The sequence below is a fragment of the Alosa pseudoharengus genome, unplaced genomic scaffold (genome assembly GCF_046254945.1).
Source record: "Alosa pseudoharengus isolate Yale_2024_CS ecotype anadromous, Long Island Sound unplaced genomic scaffold, YU_APseudo_1.1 YU_APseudo_1.1_scf_2, whole genome shotgun sequence".
Classification (NCBI taxonomy): domain Eukaryota; kingdom Metazoa; phylum Chordata; class Actinopteri; order Clupeiformes; family Clupeidae; genus Alosa; species Alosa pseudoharengus.
In genome coordinates, this window is record NW_027468663.1 from 7,992,095 (window position 1) to 8,009,594 (window position 17,500).

Genomic DNA, 17,500 nt, shown 5'->3' on the forward strand with positions numbered 1-17,500 from the left:
ATGTGAAATGATACAAACTGCTGCTTTACGATTATTTGTAGACTGGTCTTAGTGAGTTAGGACTCCTCTCGAATACTTCTTAGTTCTTCCAGATCTAACGGATGCCAGCTAGCTTAGCTGAGCGTGTGAAACGTTGGTAAACCTCACTCCCCGACGCCTCAAGAGTATTGCTAGCATGCGAGCTGTAGCCTGCCTGGGCTTTTAGCTTCAGCACGCTCGACTCCCGATTCGAGGTGCTGCTGTGCACGGGTTTGAGTCCGGGTGTGTGCAGGGCTGAATCACGCAGGTTCAACACAGCGCAGGTTACACAGACATAGGCAATACTTTTAGCCCTAAAGTGTTTTATGAATTACTTTTAGTAAAAAAATAAAAAATAAAATATGCATCCTAAAGTTAAGATTGACAAGCCCATTAATTTTCATTAGTTTCCCCTAAATCTGCCAGTCAGGAGCTACTTTCAGCCTTAAGATTCTTCGTGAATATAGGCCCTTAGCAGTTAATCTGTTAAACAACAAAAAGACTACAAGGGCTCACCTAGTCTGTAAATAGTATTGGAAATAAATGTGCATTTAAAATACAGATTTGGATACATATGGAAGAGTAATTTATGCTCAATAATATGCCATTGCCAAACAATTGCTGACTTTTGAATCGACAACAATAGCAATAAATGTAACAACTCCTAGTTTTTTTCACTTTAATCAGATTATAGTAATTGCACAGCAGCACTGTGCCAAGAGTGGTGTATATATTTCAGGGTGAACCATCGTAGGTCTGTGTGAAGTTTCGCCATGGCCTTTGTGAAACACCCTAAAAGCAGTACTTGTGACCCGTGGTAACCGAGTATGACTTTGCTGTGACTCATCTGTGGTTCCTTTCTTTAAGCGGACCCTTGACACAGTGATGAGAAAAAACATCATTTGACTCCTCAGATGATCATTTCCCACATGTATCCATTGTTGTGCTTGATGGTTGTGAAACAGTGCCATCAGCCATTTTGTGGCCTTGAACCTCACAGGGCTGTGACTGATACCGTGTGATCGTATTGCTCTCCCCCGAGTGGTCTGTGAACATGTGATTGGGGATGACTGTCATTCACGTGTCTCTCTTGTCCACTCTTCAGATATGTGTGGATCCTGAACAGCCTTCTGAGCGGCTCGATGAAGATCAACGCCTCGCCTCTCTTCCTACACTGGGTCATCGTCCACGGGATCCCCAATTTCGACAGTGCTGGAGGTAACCGCCAGATCAAACCAACACTACAGAGGCTTTTAAACGTTTCATATCAGTTTACTACTACTACTACTACTACTACTATTATTACTACTACTACTATTACTACTACTACTACACACGCACACACATGAAAGGGAAAAATATAAAGAATTAAAAGCAGAGAGAATCTGGACTGAACAAATCCGCTGAGGTCTGTGCACATTTCCAGCATTTCCTTGCATGTTTCTCAACAAATCACTGCAAGTGAAGACGGAAGGCTTTCAACAAAATTGGCTGTATAAAACATAGGGAGTGGCACTATCTTAAGTAGAAGCTACTTGTGACAAATTGCAGTAATTTAAGATGTAGGCAGTCAATCACACGCTACTTCCCTCTCTGAGAAAACATTCCTTAAGCAACTCTGACATAGTTTGTACACAGGGTCTGAAAAGGCCTGCAGATCAAGTTTCTGGGTAATCGCCCATAATACAAAAGTATCTAATACAATGCTATAAGGACCATAACTTTTCCATAACTGAACCAGCTGTCTTCCATTATTTGGTATTTAATAAAGCTTGCCTGTTGTAGCAAAACAACAGTGACATGGTTTATGCTTTGTGTTTCAATAAAGATGTCATAAACACATAAACAAACCACAACAACAACAAATCCAGACTTTAAACATCTCCAGAACAGACGCAAGGGAAGGCATTTGTGGCCAGGACATCATCAGCCATTTGTCATTCAGTACCACAACAGCCATGAAGGCTTAAATTATACCACACAGAAACACGCATGCTAGTACAAGGAATGTCCAAACTGTCTAAACCTGTGTAAACTGTCCACTGTTTGACCTGCAAACTGTTTGCATAACCATTACACCAGGTCTGTATTCATGCCCAAGTGTTTGCTAATGTGGAGTCTTCTGTCGGGTGATCTGTGTCCTATCCAGCCATACTCAACAGTCCAGTTTTGTCCTGTTGCTTATTCACGTGCTAAGCGGCCTCTATTGTTATGCTAATGACCGAGGGTCTGCTGCCCATCTGTGTTTAAAGACTGTTCTCGTGTAGTCAAACTGGAGATGCTTACAAGATCCTTTGGGATGTTTGTTTTATTGTTCCTGACAGTCTGTCGTCCATACCTGAAGGTTTACCAGGGGATGCAGGCCGTCTATTCCTCTGGAGTTTAGTAAGTTCTTTTCACTTCTGTGACTGAGGGCTTAAATGGGTGTTCCTCTGTGATTCCGCATCCTTTGTGATTGGTGCAAGTGATGAGCTAATATTTGATAGCCTGACTCTCATTGGCTTCCCCTTGTCATGTGAGTTGAGCCCTGATTCGGATTGGTTGCTTTCATATGGAAATGGGCTTCAGTGTGGAAATGGGGTGCCATGTGTTTACTCTGGGTCTCTGCCTGTGATACAGTCTCATCGGGCCAGGCCACAGGAACAGGCTATGCATCGCACTGGAGCCGGCTCAGCTGCTGAAGGGAGACATCATGGTAACCACAACAACTCCTCTCTTCTCTTCTCTTCTCTTCTCTTCTCTTCTCTTCTCTTCTAGTCTTTGCTACTTTTTCTGATTGTATTCTGCATTGCAAACTGAATGAATTTAGATGAACAATTTAGAACAAAACAGATTGATTCCAGGACACTACATTAAGATTAAAAGTAGGTAGTATTTATTTACCATCATCTGTTAGCCATTGTTGTTTACTGTACATGAGAACTACAGAGAACTGAAGATTCTGTAGTTCAGCATAACAAACTGTATGTTGGTATAAACAGACACTGCCTGTTCTTTCCTCTCTACTCTCAGGTCAAATGCTATCATAAGAGCAGTGCCTCCAACAGGGACATCATTTTCAGACTGCAGTTCCACACAGGAGCGGTGCAAGGCTACAATCTTATGTTTGAGAAAGAGGATATGGAGTGTGCTAACAAAGGTAAGTTAAAAAAAAAACTATTGAACTCGGATCAGTAATCAGTGATCAGTTGAATTTTTTAAGACCCTCCTGACTGAGATGTCATGAAGGTTACTACATTGAAGTATGTCTAAGGTACTTCTCAATTGGTCTGCATTGTATAAAGTGTGGAGTTTCAGCAAAACCCACAGTATTACTGTTTTCCCTCCTATTTTCTCTTTTGAGAAATGAGCAGTGAAAACTGTAGGCTATTTTTTGCCTGGGCTGTGTCATCTCTGTCATAACTCCTACGTGAGAACACAAGCCAGATGCTCCAGTCACTCTCTCTTCCACTCTCTATTACTCTCTCATCCATCTCTCCAAGCCACACTAACATTCCTCCCTGTTGACATTCCAGATTCCAGATTTCCGGATTATGGAAAAGTGGAGCTAGTGTTTTCCGAGGGCCCAGAGAAGATCCAAGGTATTCCCCGTTTGTCTTCCCACTCTCTTGCTCTGGGCGTAATTAAGATCCATGATGTTTTCTGCTGCTTCACTTTGGGAACGTTATTCAGCATAGCGCTTTTAATGCTGTCGTGAGACACATGGGCCTTTCACCAGCATCTCATTCATACCGATGGACTGTCCCTTGATTCATTTACATTTCACTCTGTCTCTTTCTCTCTGTCCCTCTCCCACTCTCTTACACACCGCTCCACACACACACACACCCACAAATGCACACACGCACACACGCAGGCGCGCGCACACACACACACACACACACACACACACACACACACACACTCCTGCTGAGCTGGGTAAAGCTGAGGATGTGGAATGCCATAGAAGGGAAATGTTGTGTGAAGTGAGTCCTGACAGGGACGTAAAAAAGCACAGCAGGCCCTGTCTCCCAACCCCACGGGAGCATGCATGTATGCGTGCGCGTGCGCACACGTGTGTGTGTGTGTGTGTGTGTTTCAGCTTTAAGTGCTCACACAAGAGAGTTGAGAGAGAGAGGTCATTGCCCAGTTTAGAGTTTAGCACTCTGCAGCAGTGAGGATCCCTGTGGCCCCCCCTCAGTGGACTAAGCTGCAGCTGTTTGTGGTGCGTGGAGGCCTGCTGGTCCTGGAGGACACTCTCACAGCGTGCTGTCTCTGCTTGTTGTCTCAGGTGCGGAGCGCTGGCAGAACGGCCCAGATGTGACCGTGGACTACAGCTTGACCGACCCGCTGACCCGATGGGACTCCTACCAGAACATCTGCAACGGTGAAGGTAAGGGCTAGTCTTCTGTCTCCACATGCACAGAACTGCAATGCCCTGAACATGCATTACATTTGCATACAGATGTTAATTTAGCAGATGGATTTTAACAGATGTGCTCTTTGGTTAACAAATATAAGGTGATGGTATTGTTAGCGTTATGCACTATTGAGATTCAGGAACATGTGCAGCGCTAGGCTAGTTGTGTTTAAGTCAAAGTCAGATTGAAGTGGATGAGCACTGTGCAGAGCAAATAGCATTCTCATAGCATTTACGTGGCTAAGAAAAACCTCCAGGGATAATGTCATTAGCTCATGACAGCGTTACGGGTGCTTGGAGGCGGATCGCTCCTGAGCTTGTTTGGCAGCGTCGGAATGCGTAATGGCGCTTTTCCTTGATGGGACTCGCTGCAGTGCTGAGCGAGTGTTTTCGCTGACACACACGATAAATCTCCTGCCTTGCTCCGCGCACTCGTGTTGGGAGTCTGGTGCTTCCTGTGAACACAGAACCCCCCACACACCCTGCCAACACCACCTCCACCAACACCACCAACACCACCTCCAGCACCAGCACCTCTTCCAACAGCAGCCCAGCCTGATGACATTAGCACACGTCCACAGACTGAGGCAGGCATGAGTTGGAATGGGACTGAGGGCATGAGTGGCCCAGAGACAGGGGTTTGCGTTTAATGACTCCAGCAGCAGAGTTCTGTTCTGTGGATGTCTGTTTGGTACTTCAGCAGATGTAGGTCAGAGAAGAGAATCCCCCCCCCAATCAGTAAAACTCAAATACCAGCGTTCCCACTTGAAGCATGTGCTGTTCTGCTTGGTCAGTACGGAACTCTGCAGTGCTTTCAGGGGGCTGTCTTCTGTCGGGGTTTGCTCGTCTGGGCCTTTTGCATGCCTGTGCATCATCATTTTTTTTCTGAGTCAGGCAGGAATGAAGTGTTTGGCAGGAGCTGGAGGCACTGGAGCCAAATATTATGGATTGGTTTGAATTCTGCCAAGAAAAATCCTTTAGGCTGCTGTAGAGTATAATAAATTGCACGGAAATGAATTTAAAAACACTTAAAGTGGGTGCAAACAGCAGACTTGTAAAAGTACACAGCAAATCATAATGAATGTTTACATCACGGAAAAGTAACAGGAACAGAGATAATCCCTGCCATTATGCTGCACTTTTCAAAAAGACCTTACAGAAGCAAAACAGCTCGAAAATTGCTCTGAAAAGACACACCCTGGTGTTTTTGTGTGTGTTTTGTTCAGTGGCTGATACTGTATGCTTCGGTGTGTCTTTTTGATGCATGTGGTCCTGCAATTCTGTGAGTGTCCTCTAGGGGCAGTGTGTACTGTGCTGAGGCAGTGTGGCCTGGTGCTGGTGTCTTGTCTGTGCTTCCCCGAGGACGGGCGGGGGCTGCTGGGATGGGCACTGTGGTCCAGGCCTCTGGGAGCCTGCCAGCCCACAGGTCAAAGACAGAGCACTGGCTTCCCCTGGGATGTTATTGTGTTTTTCTATCAGAACTGGGTGGTGTTCCACAGAAGATTCACACACACACACACACACACACACACACACACACACAAACCATCTCGACAGCCAAACAGTAACATCCAAGGGCGTCCTACTCTAACTGCGGTTGCTGCTTTGCCAAATCGGCCTTGTCTCCCGTGGAATTCACAACCATCTGAAAATAGAAAAATCTAGAAGCTTCAAAACACAGCCCCTCCCTAGCCCCTCAGCATTTCGCATTTGTTTTCTTCACTTGCTACGCCTCTAATGAAAACAAATGACTTACTCTTTGCTTCAAAACAGGGCTGCCTCATTCGTAAAAAAAAAAAAAGTGGTCGGTCGCCTCGCCTTGCTTGATGTGATATTTTGGGGGGTTGTTGATGCGGAATATTTTTAGTGTTGGGAAGAAGGGCTTGGCGTATAAGTCTGCAGCATTTTTCACAAGTAAACACTAGCAGTGGGAACTTTGAGCAGTGGCCTGGCTGGAATTCAGCGTCTTTCTACGACTGCTTGAGACAAGCTGCCTTTCTTCCTCTCAGCCGTCAGTCACTGGAGTGAGCGGCTGTGTGATCTTTAATGGAGCCTCACATTCCTCTCTCTTTGTGTGTGTGTGTGTGTGTGTGTGTGTGTGTGTGTGTGTGTGTGTGAAGAGGTATCACATGCTCATATCTCATTACACTATAGGTTAGTGCTTGTAGGTCTTCCACAGAGTTGATTATAGACCTATTTGTGCTTTGTGCTTTCCAAACAGTTAACTAGCGCATGGTTATGGTAGCAAAGTTCTAAACAATTAACAAATAGATGGATGGATGGATGGATGCATGGATGAAGTCTTATGAGAGTAGAGTCTTGTTTACCTTTTGTTTTCTTTCAGTGATGTAGCATAATAAGCTCCACACCTGTATGTGTATTTAAAAACTCTTGTTGATATTTTGGTCTCCAAAACACTGACTTACAATAAATGTGAGTCATGAAGCCATGACAAATTAGCCAAACATTTGGCCTGAGCCATGACTTCCTCTGCACTCATCAAACACGTGTGCGGCGAGATGAGCTTTCCCTGGCTCCTCAGGGTTGAATAACAAGTGGTGATAGTGGCTGTGTGTTAGCACGCAGCATCGGTATGCAGGGGAAGCAACTGGAGCCATCAATGATGCCATTAGGCAGCCTCAGACCTTGTTATTATGACTCATGTGGACTATTTGAATGTGTGGAGCAACCACAGGCCTGGGAGGCCCTCGGAGACCTCGCTGGTTGGCCCTGCCGTGTCAACCTGCTGTCTGAGCGCCGGCCAAGTGAGTCAGACAGGATTGGGGTTTTTACGCGCGGAATGTGTGTGTTTTACTCGAGGGCCGTGCGCCTGCACGCCCGCCCTGACCGCCCCAAGCCTGGTACGCGTAGCGAGGAGTGAAATGGGCTGGAGTGAAGGCCACTGTGGTGTTGAGTCACAGGCCAGTGCTGTGGTGCATCTGAGGGAAGAGGGATTGGGAGGAGGGGGGGGGTGGAATTATAATTACAGTGCGGCCGCTCAAGCTGCTTTATTTCAGAAGCCAATGTCAAAAGTGCTCTCTCTCTCTCTCTCTCTCTGTCTCTGTCTCTTTCTCACTGTCTCTTTCTCTCTCTCTCTCCCTCTCTCCCCTGTCTCTCTATCTCAAGCTCACTTGTTTTTTCCTTTTTTTGCCAGTCCTGATAGACATTATTTGCATTATGAAAAGCATGTTTCATAACAAGTGTTAAGCAACAGTTTCTGAGCCAAAACATTGTAGCTGTTTAACATAGCCCCAAACTGTTTTCTTTCAGTTCTGCTGATTTAGCCTCTTGGTGCAAATGGTGGAACCACTGTTAGAGTGTATTCGGCAACATTCACTATTATCACTATGACACCCCCAACATACACACACACACACACACACACACACATACACACACACACACACACACACACACACGCACCCCGTCCGGCCACAGACATGCTGAGAAAAGTCTCTGGTGGGTTGGTCTTGTGGTGAGAAATAATCCTTCTCAGCTGGATAGTTTTGATACTACAGAGAGCTCCTGGCCTTGATGTGATCACTGCAATGACCGAGTCTGAGCACCTGAGCACAGGTTCAAGGGTTCAGGGCTCGGGCTAGAGTGTGTTCCACGTCATCGACCGGAAGCAGAAGCCTTCCCCTCTCCCCGGGGTCTGGTTAACCAATGCGTGGATGTCAGCCGATGCCTGTGTTTATATGGGAAGGCGAAGGAAACTCTCGAAACAATTGTTGAACCCAGCAATTGAGGTCTGAGCACATCTGGTTCCCCAGCAGTGGCGTAATGTGTGTCGATGGCAGCCGTGTAATTTAGCGATTCATGAGAGTGCGAGGGGGAACGCTGGCCCGGATTCATTAAAGACGGAGGAGGAGGGCGCTCCAACTAGAAGGCAGAGATTCCCTAATTAAAAAGCATGGCTGGGCAGTGTGAAGTGTTTGGTGCTGGAAGGAATGTTGTTTTGCTCTTTCTCTCGAATCAAGGGATCTCATTCTCACTCCTTTCTACCCCCCCCTTCCCTCTCTCTCTCTCTCCCTCTCTCTCCTGCCTTCCCTGCTGTTCTTCCCTTTTTTCTTTCTAAAGTGGCACTCTCAGTTGTCTCAGGTGGTTGGATAATGATCCAGTTCTTTCTTTTTCTCTTTCTTTCTCTCTCCCTGTCTCTCTCTCTCTCTCCCTTTCTACTCCTTTTCTCCCTCTTTTCTCTTCTCTGAGTCCTGTGAAAAGGGTGTTAGGTGTCAGGTTGCCATGTCTCCCAATCTCCGCCCCCTCCTCACTGGCCCTGCCCCCAGTGTTTACATTCCACTCTCCATATTTGGTCAAAGTTACCGTCCTCCAGCTTGTGTGGAGGGCAAACACACACACACACACACACACACACACACACACACATACACACACACACACACACACACTCATACACACACACAGAGAGAGAGAGAGAGAGAGAGAGAGAGACACACTCAGAGAATTGAAAAGGGCGAAAAATTGAGGATCTCACTGGGCTGACCGCCTGCATGGACCCCCCAATCTCCCCTCGCCGCCCCCCCCCCACACACACACACACTCTCCTGCCCTGGTCACTAGGGAGTGAGGGCTCACTGAGCATGCTCACCTCTGGATGAATGAGAAGGTAAGAGGCTGGCTGTTTTCCCATGGAGAGGTGTGAGACTAAAGTTGGGGAGAGAGAGAGGGAGAGAGAGAGAGAAAGAGGAGGGGGAGGGGGAGAAGCAGGCTGGGGGAGTAGAGGAGGGGAGAGAAAGAGCAAGGGAAAGAAAGGTTGGAGGGAGTGACTGGTGGAGGAGGAGAGCCAGTGTGTCAGGGAGAGAGAGGGAGAGTGTGAGAGAGAGAGGGAGAGAGAGAGAGAGAGAGGGAGAGAGAGAGAGACATATGCTTGTTGGAAGGAATGCTGCTGGGGGGATTTGTCCAGGAGCTCTCTGGACATCTGTCCAGGGCCTGAGCCTGACCGGAAGCCTGAATGTTACTTCAGCAAGCAGGATGTGAGTGTGCACGTGTGTGTGTGTCTGTGTGTTAGTGTGTGTGTAGTGTGACTGAAGCGGAGAGGAAAGGGGGGGTTCTCGTGGGGGGCTTGTGGTAGTGGTTGGCAACCAACAACAGGCAGGCAGGCAGGCAGGCAGGGAGGGAGGGAGGGAGGGAGGGCAGCCTTTATCATGCGTGTCTGGTATTTGGACCTCATAGCCTTCTAGTCGCCGGAGAGAGAGAAAGCAAGCAAGCGCAGCTCCCCTGCAAACTCAGGAGAATGCTTGTGGCAGCAGTGTGTTTGTGTTTCAGGTGTGTATGGTTGTACGAGTGTGTGTGTGTGTGTGTGTGTAACCGTCCACCGTTCTGGTCTGTGCTCCAGAGCGCCTGAGCGTGCTGCCGTGGGTAACGTACCTGATCTCCTCTCTAACCCTCTGCTGCTCTGTGATCAGTGTCATGACGAGTGCTGTTGCTTTCTCATAATGGGGTCTCTGCCTCTTGACCTCTTGGTGTGGTTGAGCGCTGTCTCTTCGAGGCTTTGGGGAAGATGTTCAAACATATGCTGGGGGTCGGGGGGTTATGTGTGTGAGTGTGTGTGTGTGTTTGTGTGTGAAAGAGAAGTGTGTGTGTGTGGGGGGGGAGGGGGGTCTGTTTGGAAGTGGATCCATAAATCACGTTGTGGTGTGGAATGCTCAGGTCAAATGTGGAAGAGTTATTGGCCTCGAGTCCATTACAAGCCACAGGTTGGGTTTCGAGCTTTGGAATAACAAGGAAACGGCTCTGTTTAGATCTGTGTGGAATTTCCCTCCCCATGTTGGTTAGGGGGGCTATACAGTGTCACCACTCATATACTGTGTTTGCTTCTCTGGGTAGAAATGTATCCTCCACTCCCCAGAAGAAAAGAGAAAAGGAGTAATGTGAAGCAGTCTTGTGTGTTGCAGTTCAGGGGGGGGGGGGGTTGTTATGTTCTGAGTGAAAACCTTAGGTTGAGTTATTTGTGGCAAAAGTGTCGTGTCATGAAAAGTGTGGAGAACAATGTGTCCCTCTCTTTCCACCATTTGCTATTTTTTCGTGCTTGGGTGAGATGTCCTCACGGTTAGCACCAGTGTGAAAGAGCAGTGAAAAGTGTCTTGGAGCAAAAGATTGAAAGCAATCTTTCCCAAATGGCGTGCTGTCTCTTTTTTCCGCTGAACTACTTGGAGACATTATGAAGGATTTCGAGTTTGTTTTACCCCAGCATTGCCTCTTTCTGTGGATAAAACTAGTCTGTCTCAAACAAAGAGTTCTGAATAGACCATTGTGTTCTTTGTAATCCACCGTCCTGTCGTCATATGAGTGTTGTCAACAGATGCTGTTTCTTGGTGCGCGTGGAAGCAGTTGTGTGGAGGTGCAAATGAATGTTGTGAATGTGAATGTGTCTGAGCTTGTTAGAATTGGTTTAGGTAAGAAGGGAGGCTATGCTTGTGTCTGTTGTTGTGTGGGTATGATATGATACAAGCCAGAATGTATATGATAATGTATATGTGACTGAAATATTAAGTGAACAAATATGTGTGTGTGTGTGTGTGTGTGCGTGTTTGTGTGTGTGTGTGTGTGTGTGTTTGTGTGTATGAGTGTGTGTGTGTGTGCATGCATGTGTGTGTGTGTGTGTGTTTGTGTGTATGAGTGTGTGTGTGCATGCATATATGTGTGTGTGTGTGTGCGTACGTGCGTGCATGCCCCAGCTGTTTGAAGTAGCTGCATCTCGTCTCTCCCCCAGTGCCTCAGTCCCAGTCCCAGGGCTCCCCTCTGGACAAAGCGGAGGCGGTGGCCACCAGAAGTCCGAGTGACAGCTCCGCGCTGAGGAGGGCCGGCGGTGGCCTGGCCTCGGCCACCAGCAGCCCTGAGCACAGCGACCACGCCCTGTCGGCCAGCAGCGACTCCGGCCTGTCCAACGCCTCCCTGTGGACCGAGCGCGGCTCCTTGCCGTCCTCGTCCACCACGACCGCCACCGCCACCAAAGCGTCGGGCCCCAGCCAGCAGGAGAGGGCCGAGCTCCAGCGCCTGCTGAGCGGCTTCGGCCTGGACACCCCGGCCGGCATGCTCCACGGGGGCGGCGTGGAGGGGGAGGGGGACGGTGTCGCGGCCGTGGGCGTCCACAGGGCAACGCACCAGGCCCAGGCCAACCACGGCGGCGGCAGGCCGCAAATATCGCCCAAGGAGCGGGAGACGGACATTCTGGACGACGAGGAGGGCCTCCTGATGTCCGGGCACGACTTACGCAGCACCGACAGCCTGGGGACGCTGTCCTCGTCCTGCCACGAGAGCAGCCAGAACTCACTGCTGTCGGACGGCTTCGGCAGCCCCGGCGGGCCAGAGGACTTGGCTGCCCACCACCACCACCACCAGCAGCAGCAGCATCACCAGCACCTCAACAACAACAGCCATCACGGCCACCAGTATCTCCAGCACCAGCAGCACCAGCAGCACCAGCAGCAGTACCACCACGCGGCAGCGGGCACGGAGGAGTGCGAGCGGGCGTACGGCGAGGCTCGACGCGGCTGCCTGGGTCAGAGGAGCGCCTCAGTGCCCACGGCGTCCTCACCCTCGCCCTGCGGCACGGGGCCCCACGCCGGGTCCTTCCAACAGGGCGGCTACTCCACCCACACGTGGGTGCAGCAGCAGCAGATGGTGGCCGCCCAGCAGTACTCCTACCTGCCCGAGGAGCTCGCCGCTGAGGTGGCCGCGCTGACGGCGATGCCGACCGACGGCTATCGCCGCGTGGCCGAGCAGGGCGCCAGCCCGTCGCCCGAGCCGCCGGCCGCCGCGCAGGGCAACGGCACGAACGCTGTCCCGGAGATGACCGCCTCCCGCACAGCCGCGGACAAGAGCCGCGACGAAGAGTTCAACTCGCTCACGGTGGACATCGACAATTCCATCGACCAGCTCAACCAGCTGATCATGGACCTGGACCCCACATTCGTGCCCATCCCCACCCGCTCCAGCTCGGTGAAGAGGAACGCTGGCGCTCCTGCCAACGGCCCCACCACTGCATGCCCCAACGGGACCACTCACAGAGTCAGTGGACATAGCCGAGCCGCGGTGCAGCAGCCAGGTAAGGTGCAGGCGGCCCTGGGGTGACCTTAGTCTGGTGGTGGTGGTTAAGAAGCTCGCTCTTGATGAGACTGCATAAGAAGCTAAAATAAATAGGTGATCATTCTGTTTATGTACTGGATAGTGAATGGCTACTTTGAGTTATACATACAGATGATGAGGTCAATTTGAGGCCGTTGCTTAGAAATCATCAGTTTGATTCTACTGTTCTACTACTACTGTTAGACTTCTCCTTCTCCACTCCTTCTCTGTGGACATCGGCGTCCTACCTTTTGGCTCTGTGGTTACATATGGTGGTGGCTGGTGGTGGTGTGGTGTTGGTGGCGGTGTGTTGTTGGTGGTGGCCATGGTATATGGTTTAGAGTATTTCAATCCTAGCAGAAATGGTATGTGCCAAATCCATCCTATCCAATCCTATATCAAGGACATGCAGTTCCTTAACCCAGGAACTTTTGTAGAAAAAGTGTGTGTGTGTGTGTGTGCCTGCGTACGTCTGTGCGTGTGTGTGTGTGTGTGTGTGTGTGTGTGTGTGTGTGTGTGTGTGTGTGTGTGTGTGTGTGTGTGTGCCTGTGTACGTGTGTGTGTGTGTGGTGTGTGTGTGTGTGTGTGTGTGTGTGTGTGTGTGTGTGCATGAATGAAGGTCTTTCCACAGCACCTTTGGAACACAGTCATTAGTTCCAGGCTGGCGAGACCCATTTAAGAACAGGGGAGATTGCTGGCAGGTTTTCAGATGTTTTGACAAAGTCGGCAGGTAACAGGCGCTGTTTGGGCTTGCCTGCTCACAACTATCTGCCTGTGGAATCAGAGTAGAACACCAGAGAGAAAGAGAGAAGGGGAGAGAGAGAGAGAGAGAGAGAGAGAGAGAGAGCGTAGACTTTTATTCAGCTTCCATGGACTCTGATCTAAAGATTCCTTTTTCTTTTTTAGTGCCTGCTCTCTCAGCCTACAGAGAGCTGTATAAAAACTTCCTCAGAGGCTGAAAGCATGAAAGGGCCTACAACACCAAAGTGATTATTTTGATTCATGGGGCCTCAGTGGAGGAGTTGACAATATTTCATATGTTCATGTGCTGAAGTCCTTAAAAACCAGGTGTTTCACTCCTCTTCTCTCGCCTCAGGTCCCTCCTTCAACAGAATTGAAACTGACAGATCTCGTTTGCCCTTTGGGCTGGGGGCGGGGGGCTGAAGATAGAGCTGACTATTTTGCATTTGGAATGGAGTTGAAGTAGTTTAAAGCAGCTCTCCTGGCATTGGACAAACATGAATAGGCAAAGTGGCAAAATAATACACGCAATAGGGATCTGCTTGTGTCAATAGGGATCTGCAGTGTTGTAATGTAACGGAGTACAAATACTTGGTTACTGTACTTAAGTAGAAATTTCACGTATCTGTACTTTACTTCGCTATTTAAATTTATGTCAACTTCCACTTTTACTCCACTACATTTCCTAGATAAAATGTATACTTTTACTCCGTTATATTTCCACTAAGCATCTTCGTTACTCGTTACTAAAACATAAAATTAGAAAAAATGTGTGCGACTGCAATAAGGGAGGTTTGGCGAATCACTGCTCCTAGATTGCATTACGCACGCTGCACGCTCTATTTCAGCGCTTGTTTGTTGCTAAAGGAGAAGGACGCACAACTGAAACCGCCATGGAAGCACGAGCAACTACTGGAGGACCTCCCGTTATCATAGATGACCACCCCGACGATAGTGGTGAACAGGGTAGTGGTAAATATAACGTCATACACCCGTGGCCGTATTTGCAAGAAATGTTTCTGTACATCGGTTACCTGCCCTAGCGGCCTGTGAAAGGCTATTTATCCATAGCATCGCAGGAGTTGTCTTCAGTCCAAGAAGAGTAAGACTGAATCAGGCCTGGGGTGGGTAATCGGGAGAATTCCCGGTGGGCCGCTTCACTTTTGGCCCGGTCGAGGAAACAAATATTGACATTTGTCACGTTAGTCTATCTTTTCTTAAAGTAGGACACGTTCCGCATTCTGTGCATGACACCAATGCAATGCCTCTGCATGGGTTGTAGCCTACGTGAGGGAGTTCTCCCCTCCCAAAAAAAGTTGGTTGGATCCATATAGCCCGTCTTTTCCAAAAGGTTTTCTCAGATACGGATAGCCAAGCCGGCCCTACAGTAGACACAAGCGTCAGGAAGGATGGAGGGTAGAAAGAGGCCAGGAGAGAGATCAACCAGTCGACCACTGAAAATGATGAGCCTGAAATTAGTGATGAGGAGGCCATGACTACAGGGACAAGTAGAGAGGATAAATTAAAGTTATTTAATGTAAGAAAGAGCAATTTCCCTACATGATAAACCTATATGCCTTGTTTGCTCAGAAGAGGGTGTAGTAAAGGAGTAGGCTAAATCACCAAACAACAATATAGCCTACCCATGCAAAAAACATGTAGCCTAAACATTAGTTCAATATGCCTCTTTGTGGAAGCATGGGATAGGCTACATTTCAAAGGCTTTCTTTCTTTCTTTCTGTTTTGGTAACTAGTAGGAATATTTTGGTAATAGTGGAATATTTTTTGTTAACTTCTCAGTTGAAGTGAATTATTATATAACCTTTACACTTTGTTGAACCATGGTACTAATAAAAACTACAGGATAGTAAGAGCTGAAATGTTGCTTAATTTATCCAATTTCCACCACTATGGTCGGTCTTGGGCCTGAAACTCCCGGGCACTGAATTCTGGCAACTTTGAAAACCAGCTTCTTTCGTAAGCCCTAGAAATGTTCATGCCACATGACCAAAATGTTCTCCCTACAAGCAGGTAATTTGTGCCTAAAAAGTCCTAGAAAAGAATGTGATTTGATTTGATGAGTGAGATTAAGAAGATATGGGAACCCTGAATATGCTTTATGCTTTACTATAAGAAAGCCAAAATAAAGTTTACAATAAAAGTTCAAAATAAAACCGCTTGCTTTTTACTTTTTACTTTTACTTCAAATACTTAAGTACATTAAATATCAGAAAATTACTTTTGATACTTAAGTACAGTATAAATCAGATACTTTAAGATTTTTACTTAAGTAATATTCTAAAAGGCAACTTTCACTTCTACCAAAGTCTTTTTCTAGTACGATACTTGTACTTTTACTCAAGTATTGCTTTCTAGTACTTTATACAACACTGCTTGTGGTCAGGGCAGTGCCATTGGTACATATGGTCGGGAGATCATGCTGCAGTCCATGTGATGTCCAGCCGCTTGCTCTTGCGCTGTTGTGTCTGTTAATACTGTGCTACAGGTTGCTTGCACAAGTAAGGGCCAAGGGTTGTATTGTGAATTTCACCATATGGTACCTTGGAATGTAAAGAATGCTCAGTGACCATACCTGATGGCTGATACATTATCAGAGATCTTTGTTTGGTGTCAAAACATACTCTGAATAATAAGTATTATGACCAGGGTAACACCGGCTTTTAAAAGCTATTTTCTACAACAACTGCTTGTTTGTAAACAGTGGTTATTTGGCTTCAAAATATATAGCTCTAGACAGCAGGTAAAAGTACTGCTGTATTTGCAGTAAAGGCCAGATAAGATGAGCAAATATATGGAAACGAAGGCACTGTTAGGTAGGTTGATAGGTTCCTACAGAACTATCAGACAGTCATTGTTGAATTGTTATAGTATGCATTTATTGGGGGTGGGTAGTTGGTACATTGAGAGAGGACGAGGGAGAGAGAGAGAGACAGAGAGAAATAAAGAGAGAGACATAATGAGACAGAGAGAAGGAGGGAGAGAGACAGAGAGAAATAAAGAGAGAGACATAGTGAGACAGAGAGAGAGAGGGAGGGAGAGAGAGACAGAGAGAAATAAAGAGAGACATAGTGAGACAGATGGAGAGAGGGAGGGAGACAGAAATTGAAAGGTTAAGTCACTCCCACCTCTTGTACGAGAGCTGAGAGTGTTACAGGTAGTTCTGTGGAATTTTTCTGAGAAGGAACAAGTGTGCCCCGAGGTGCTGCATTCTCCATCTGTCTACAGACAACCCTGCCCCTCAGGAGAGTCTGCAAACACACACATACCTTAAGACTGCAGCAGGTCTAACACCAAGATAGCTGTTTGTCCTAGATATGGAATGTGTATCAACGTTGGGATCTCATTGTTGAGAAAACTAGTAATGTTCCTTGCAGCGAGTGAGGCTCGTATTGTAAAAGTGACGCTGAGCGAGCTGTTGACTTTTGGATGATTATTACTGACTGCATCACCTGCTCTGTCAATCAACTCTGAGACACTTAGATCACAGAATGTGTGAGTCATGAGTCACTGTGGTTCATTCACCATGGGGTCAGTGACTTTTTGCTCTGACTCATGGAGGTATTATATAGACCTGGAGAAAGGAGTAGGTAGAGGAGAAAGTTCCGGCCCCATTCACGTCAGTGGCCGATGCTAGGCTAGCTAATTCACAAATTGGGTGAATTTCAGCCAAGGTGGGTAGAAGTGAGCACTTGAGGGATGCCATTTTTAAAGATAGAGGATGCTAACTAGCTGACCCCCTGATCTGACTTAGCCATGATCAGTAAGGTGTACTGAATGAGCATATGTGTGGCTTGAATGAACGTATGTTTTGATTAAGTGCTAGATGCCTCAAACATGCTACTGTATGTTGTCTCTTATCCAACAACACAGCTTCTCAGCTTCTGTGAAGGGAACAGCCTAGATAGATTCCACCAGACTACTTGCACATACGCAAGAAGCTCAGTTAGCCCTGATAATGGCTGCTCTGAAGTATGTTGATGCAGAAATGGTCAATAGAAAGCCTGATGGGGTTTAATTTGCAATCCTGTTAGTAGGCCCTCTTCAGTTGTACATGTATGGTCCTGATTTAGCAGATATCTCCGTTTTTCTTTCTGTGTATAGATATATTTTGCATGTGCCGATTTGGTTGTCTCATTTTAACTCTCGTGCCGAGATCTCGTATATCACACTGTAGGTATGGGAAGTGTTGAATAAGGTGTGTGTGTGTGCGTGTGTGTGTGGGAGAGAAATATT

The 17,500-nt window shown here is 47.5% G+C and overlaps 1 protein-coding gene across 2 annotated transcripts in view; it reads left to right on the forward strand.

Annotated features, from left to right (window-relative positions):
* The window catches only part of tns3 (tensin 3), a 46,795-nt gene that overhangs the window by 13,477 nt on the left and 15,818 nt on the right, over nucleotides 1-17,500 (forward strand). For both annotated transcript variants that reach the window (XM_076293558.1, XM_076293559.1), the window contains exons 7-13: nucleotides 1,124-1,236; nucleotides 2,343-2,403; nucleotides 2,638-2,713; nucleotides 3,031-3,157; nucleotides 3,534-3,599; nucleotides 4,289-4,390; nucleotides 11,151-12,485. In XM_076293558.1, the coding sequence (XP_076149673.1) occupies nucleotides 1,124-1,236; nucleotides 2,343-2,403; nucleotides 2,638-2,713; nucleotides 3,031-3,157; nucleotides 3,534-3,599; nucleotides 4,289-4,390; nucleotides 11,151-12,485 (1,880 nt within the window). The remainder of the gene's footprint in view (nucleotides 1-1,123; nucleotides 1,237-2,342; nucleotides 2,404-2,637; nucleotides 2,714-3,030; nucleotides 3,158-3,533; nucleotides 3,600-4,288; nucleotides 4,391-11,150; nucleotides 12,486-17,500) is intronic.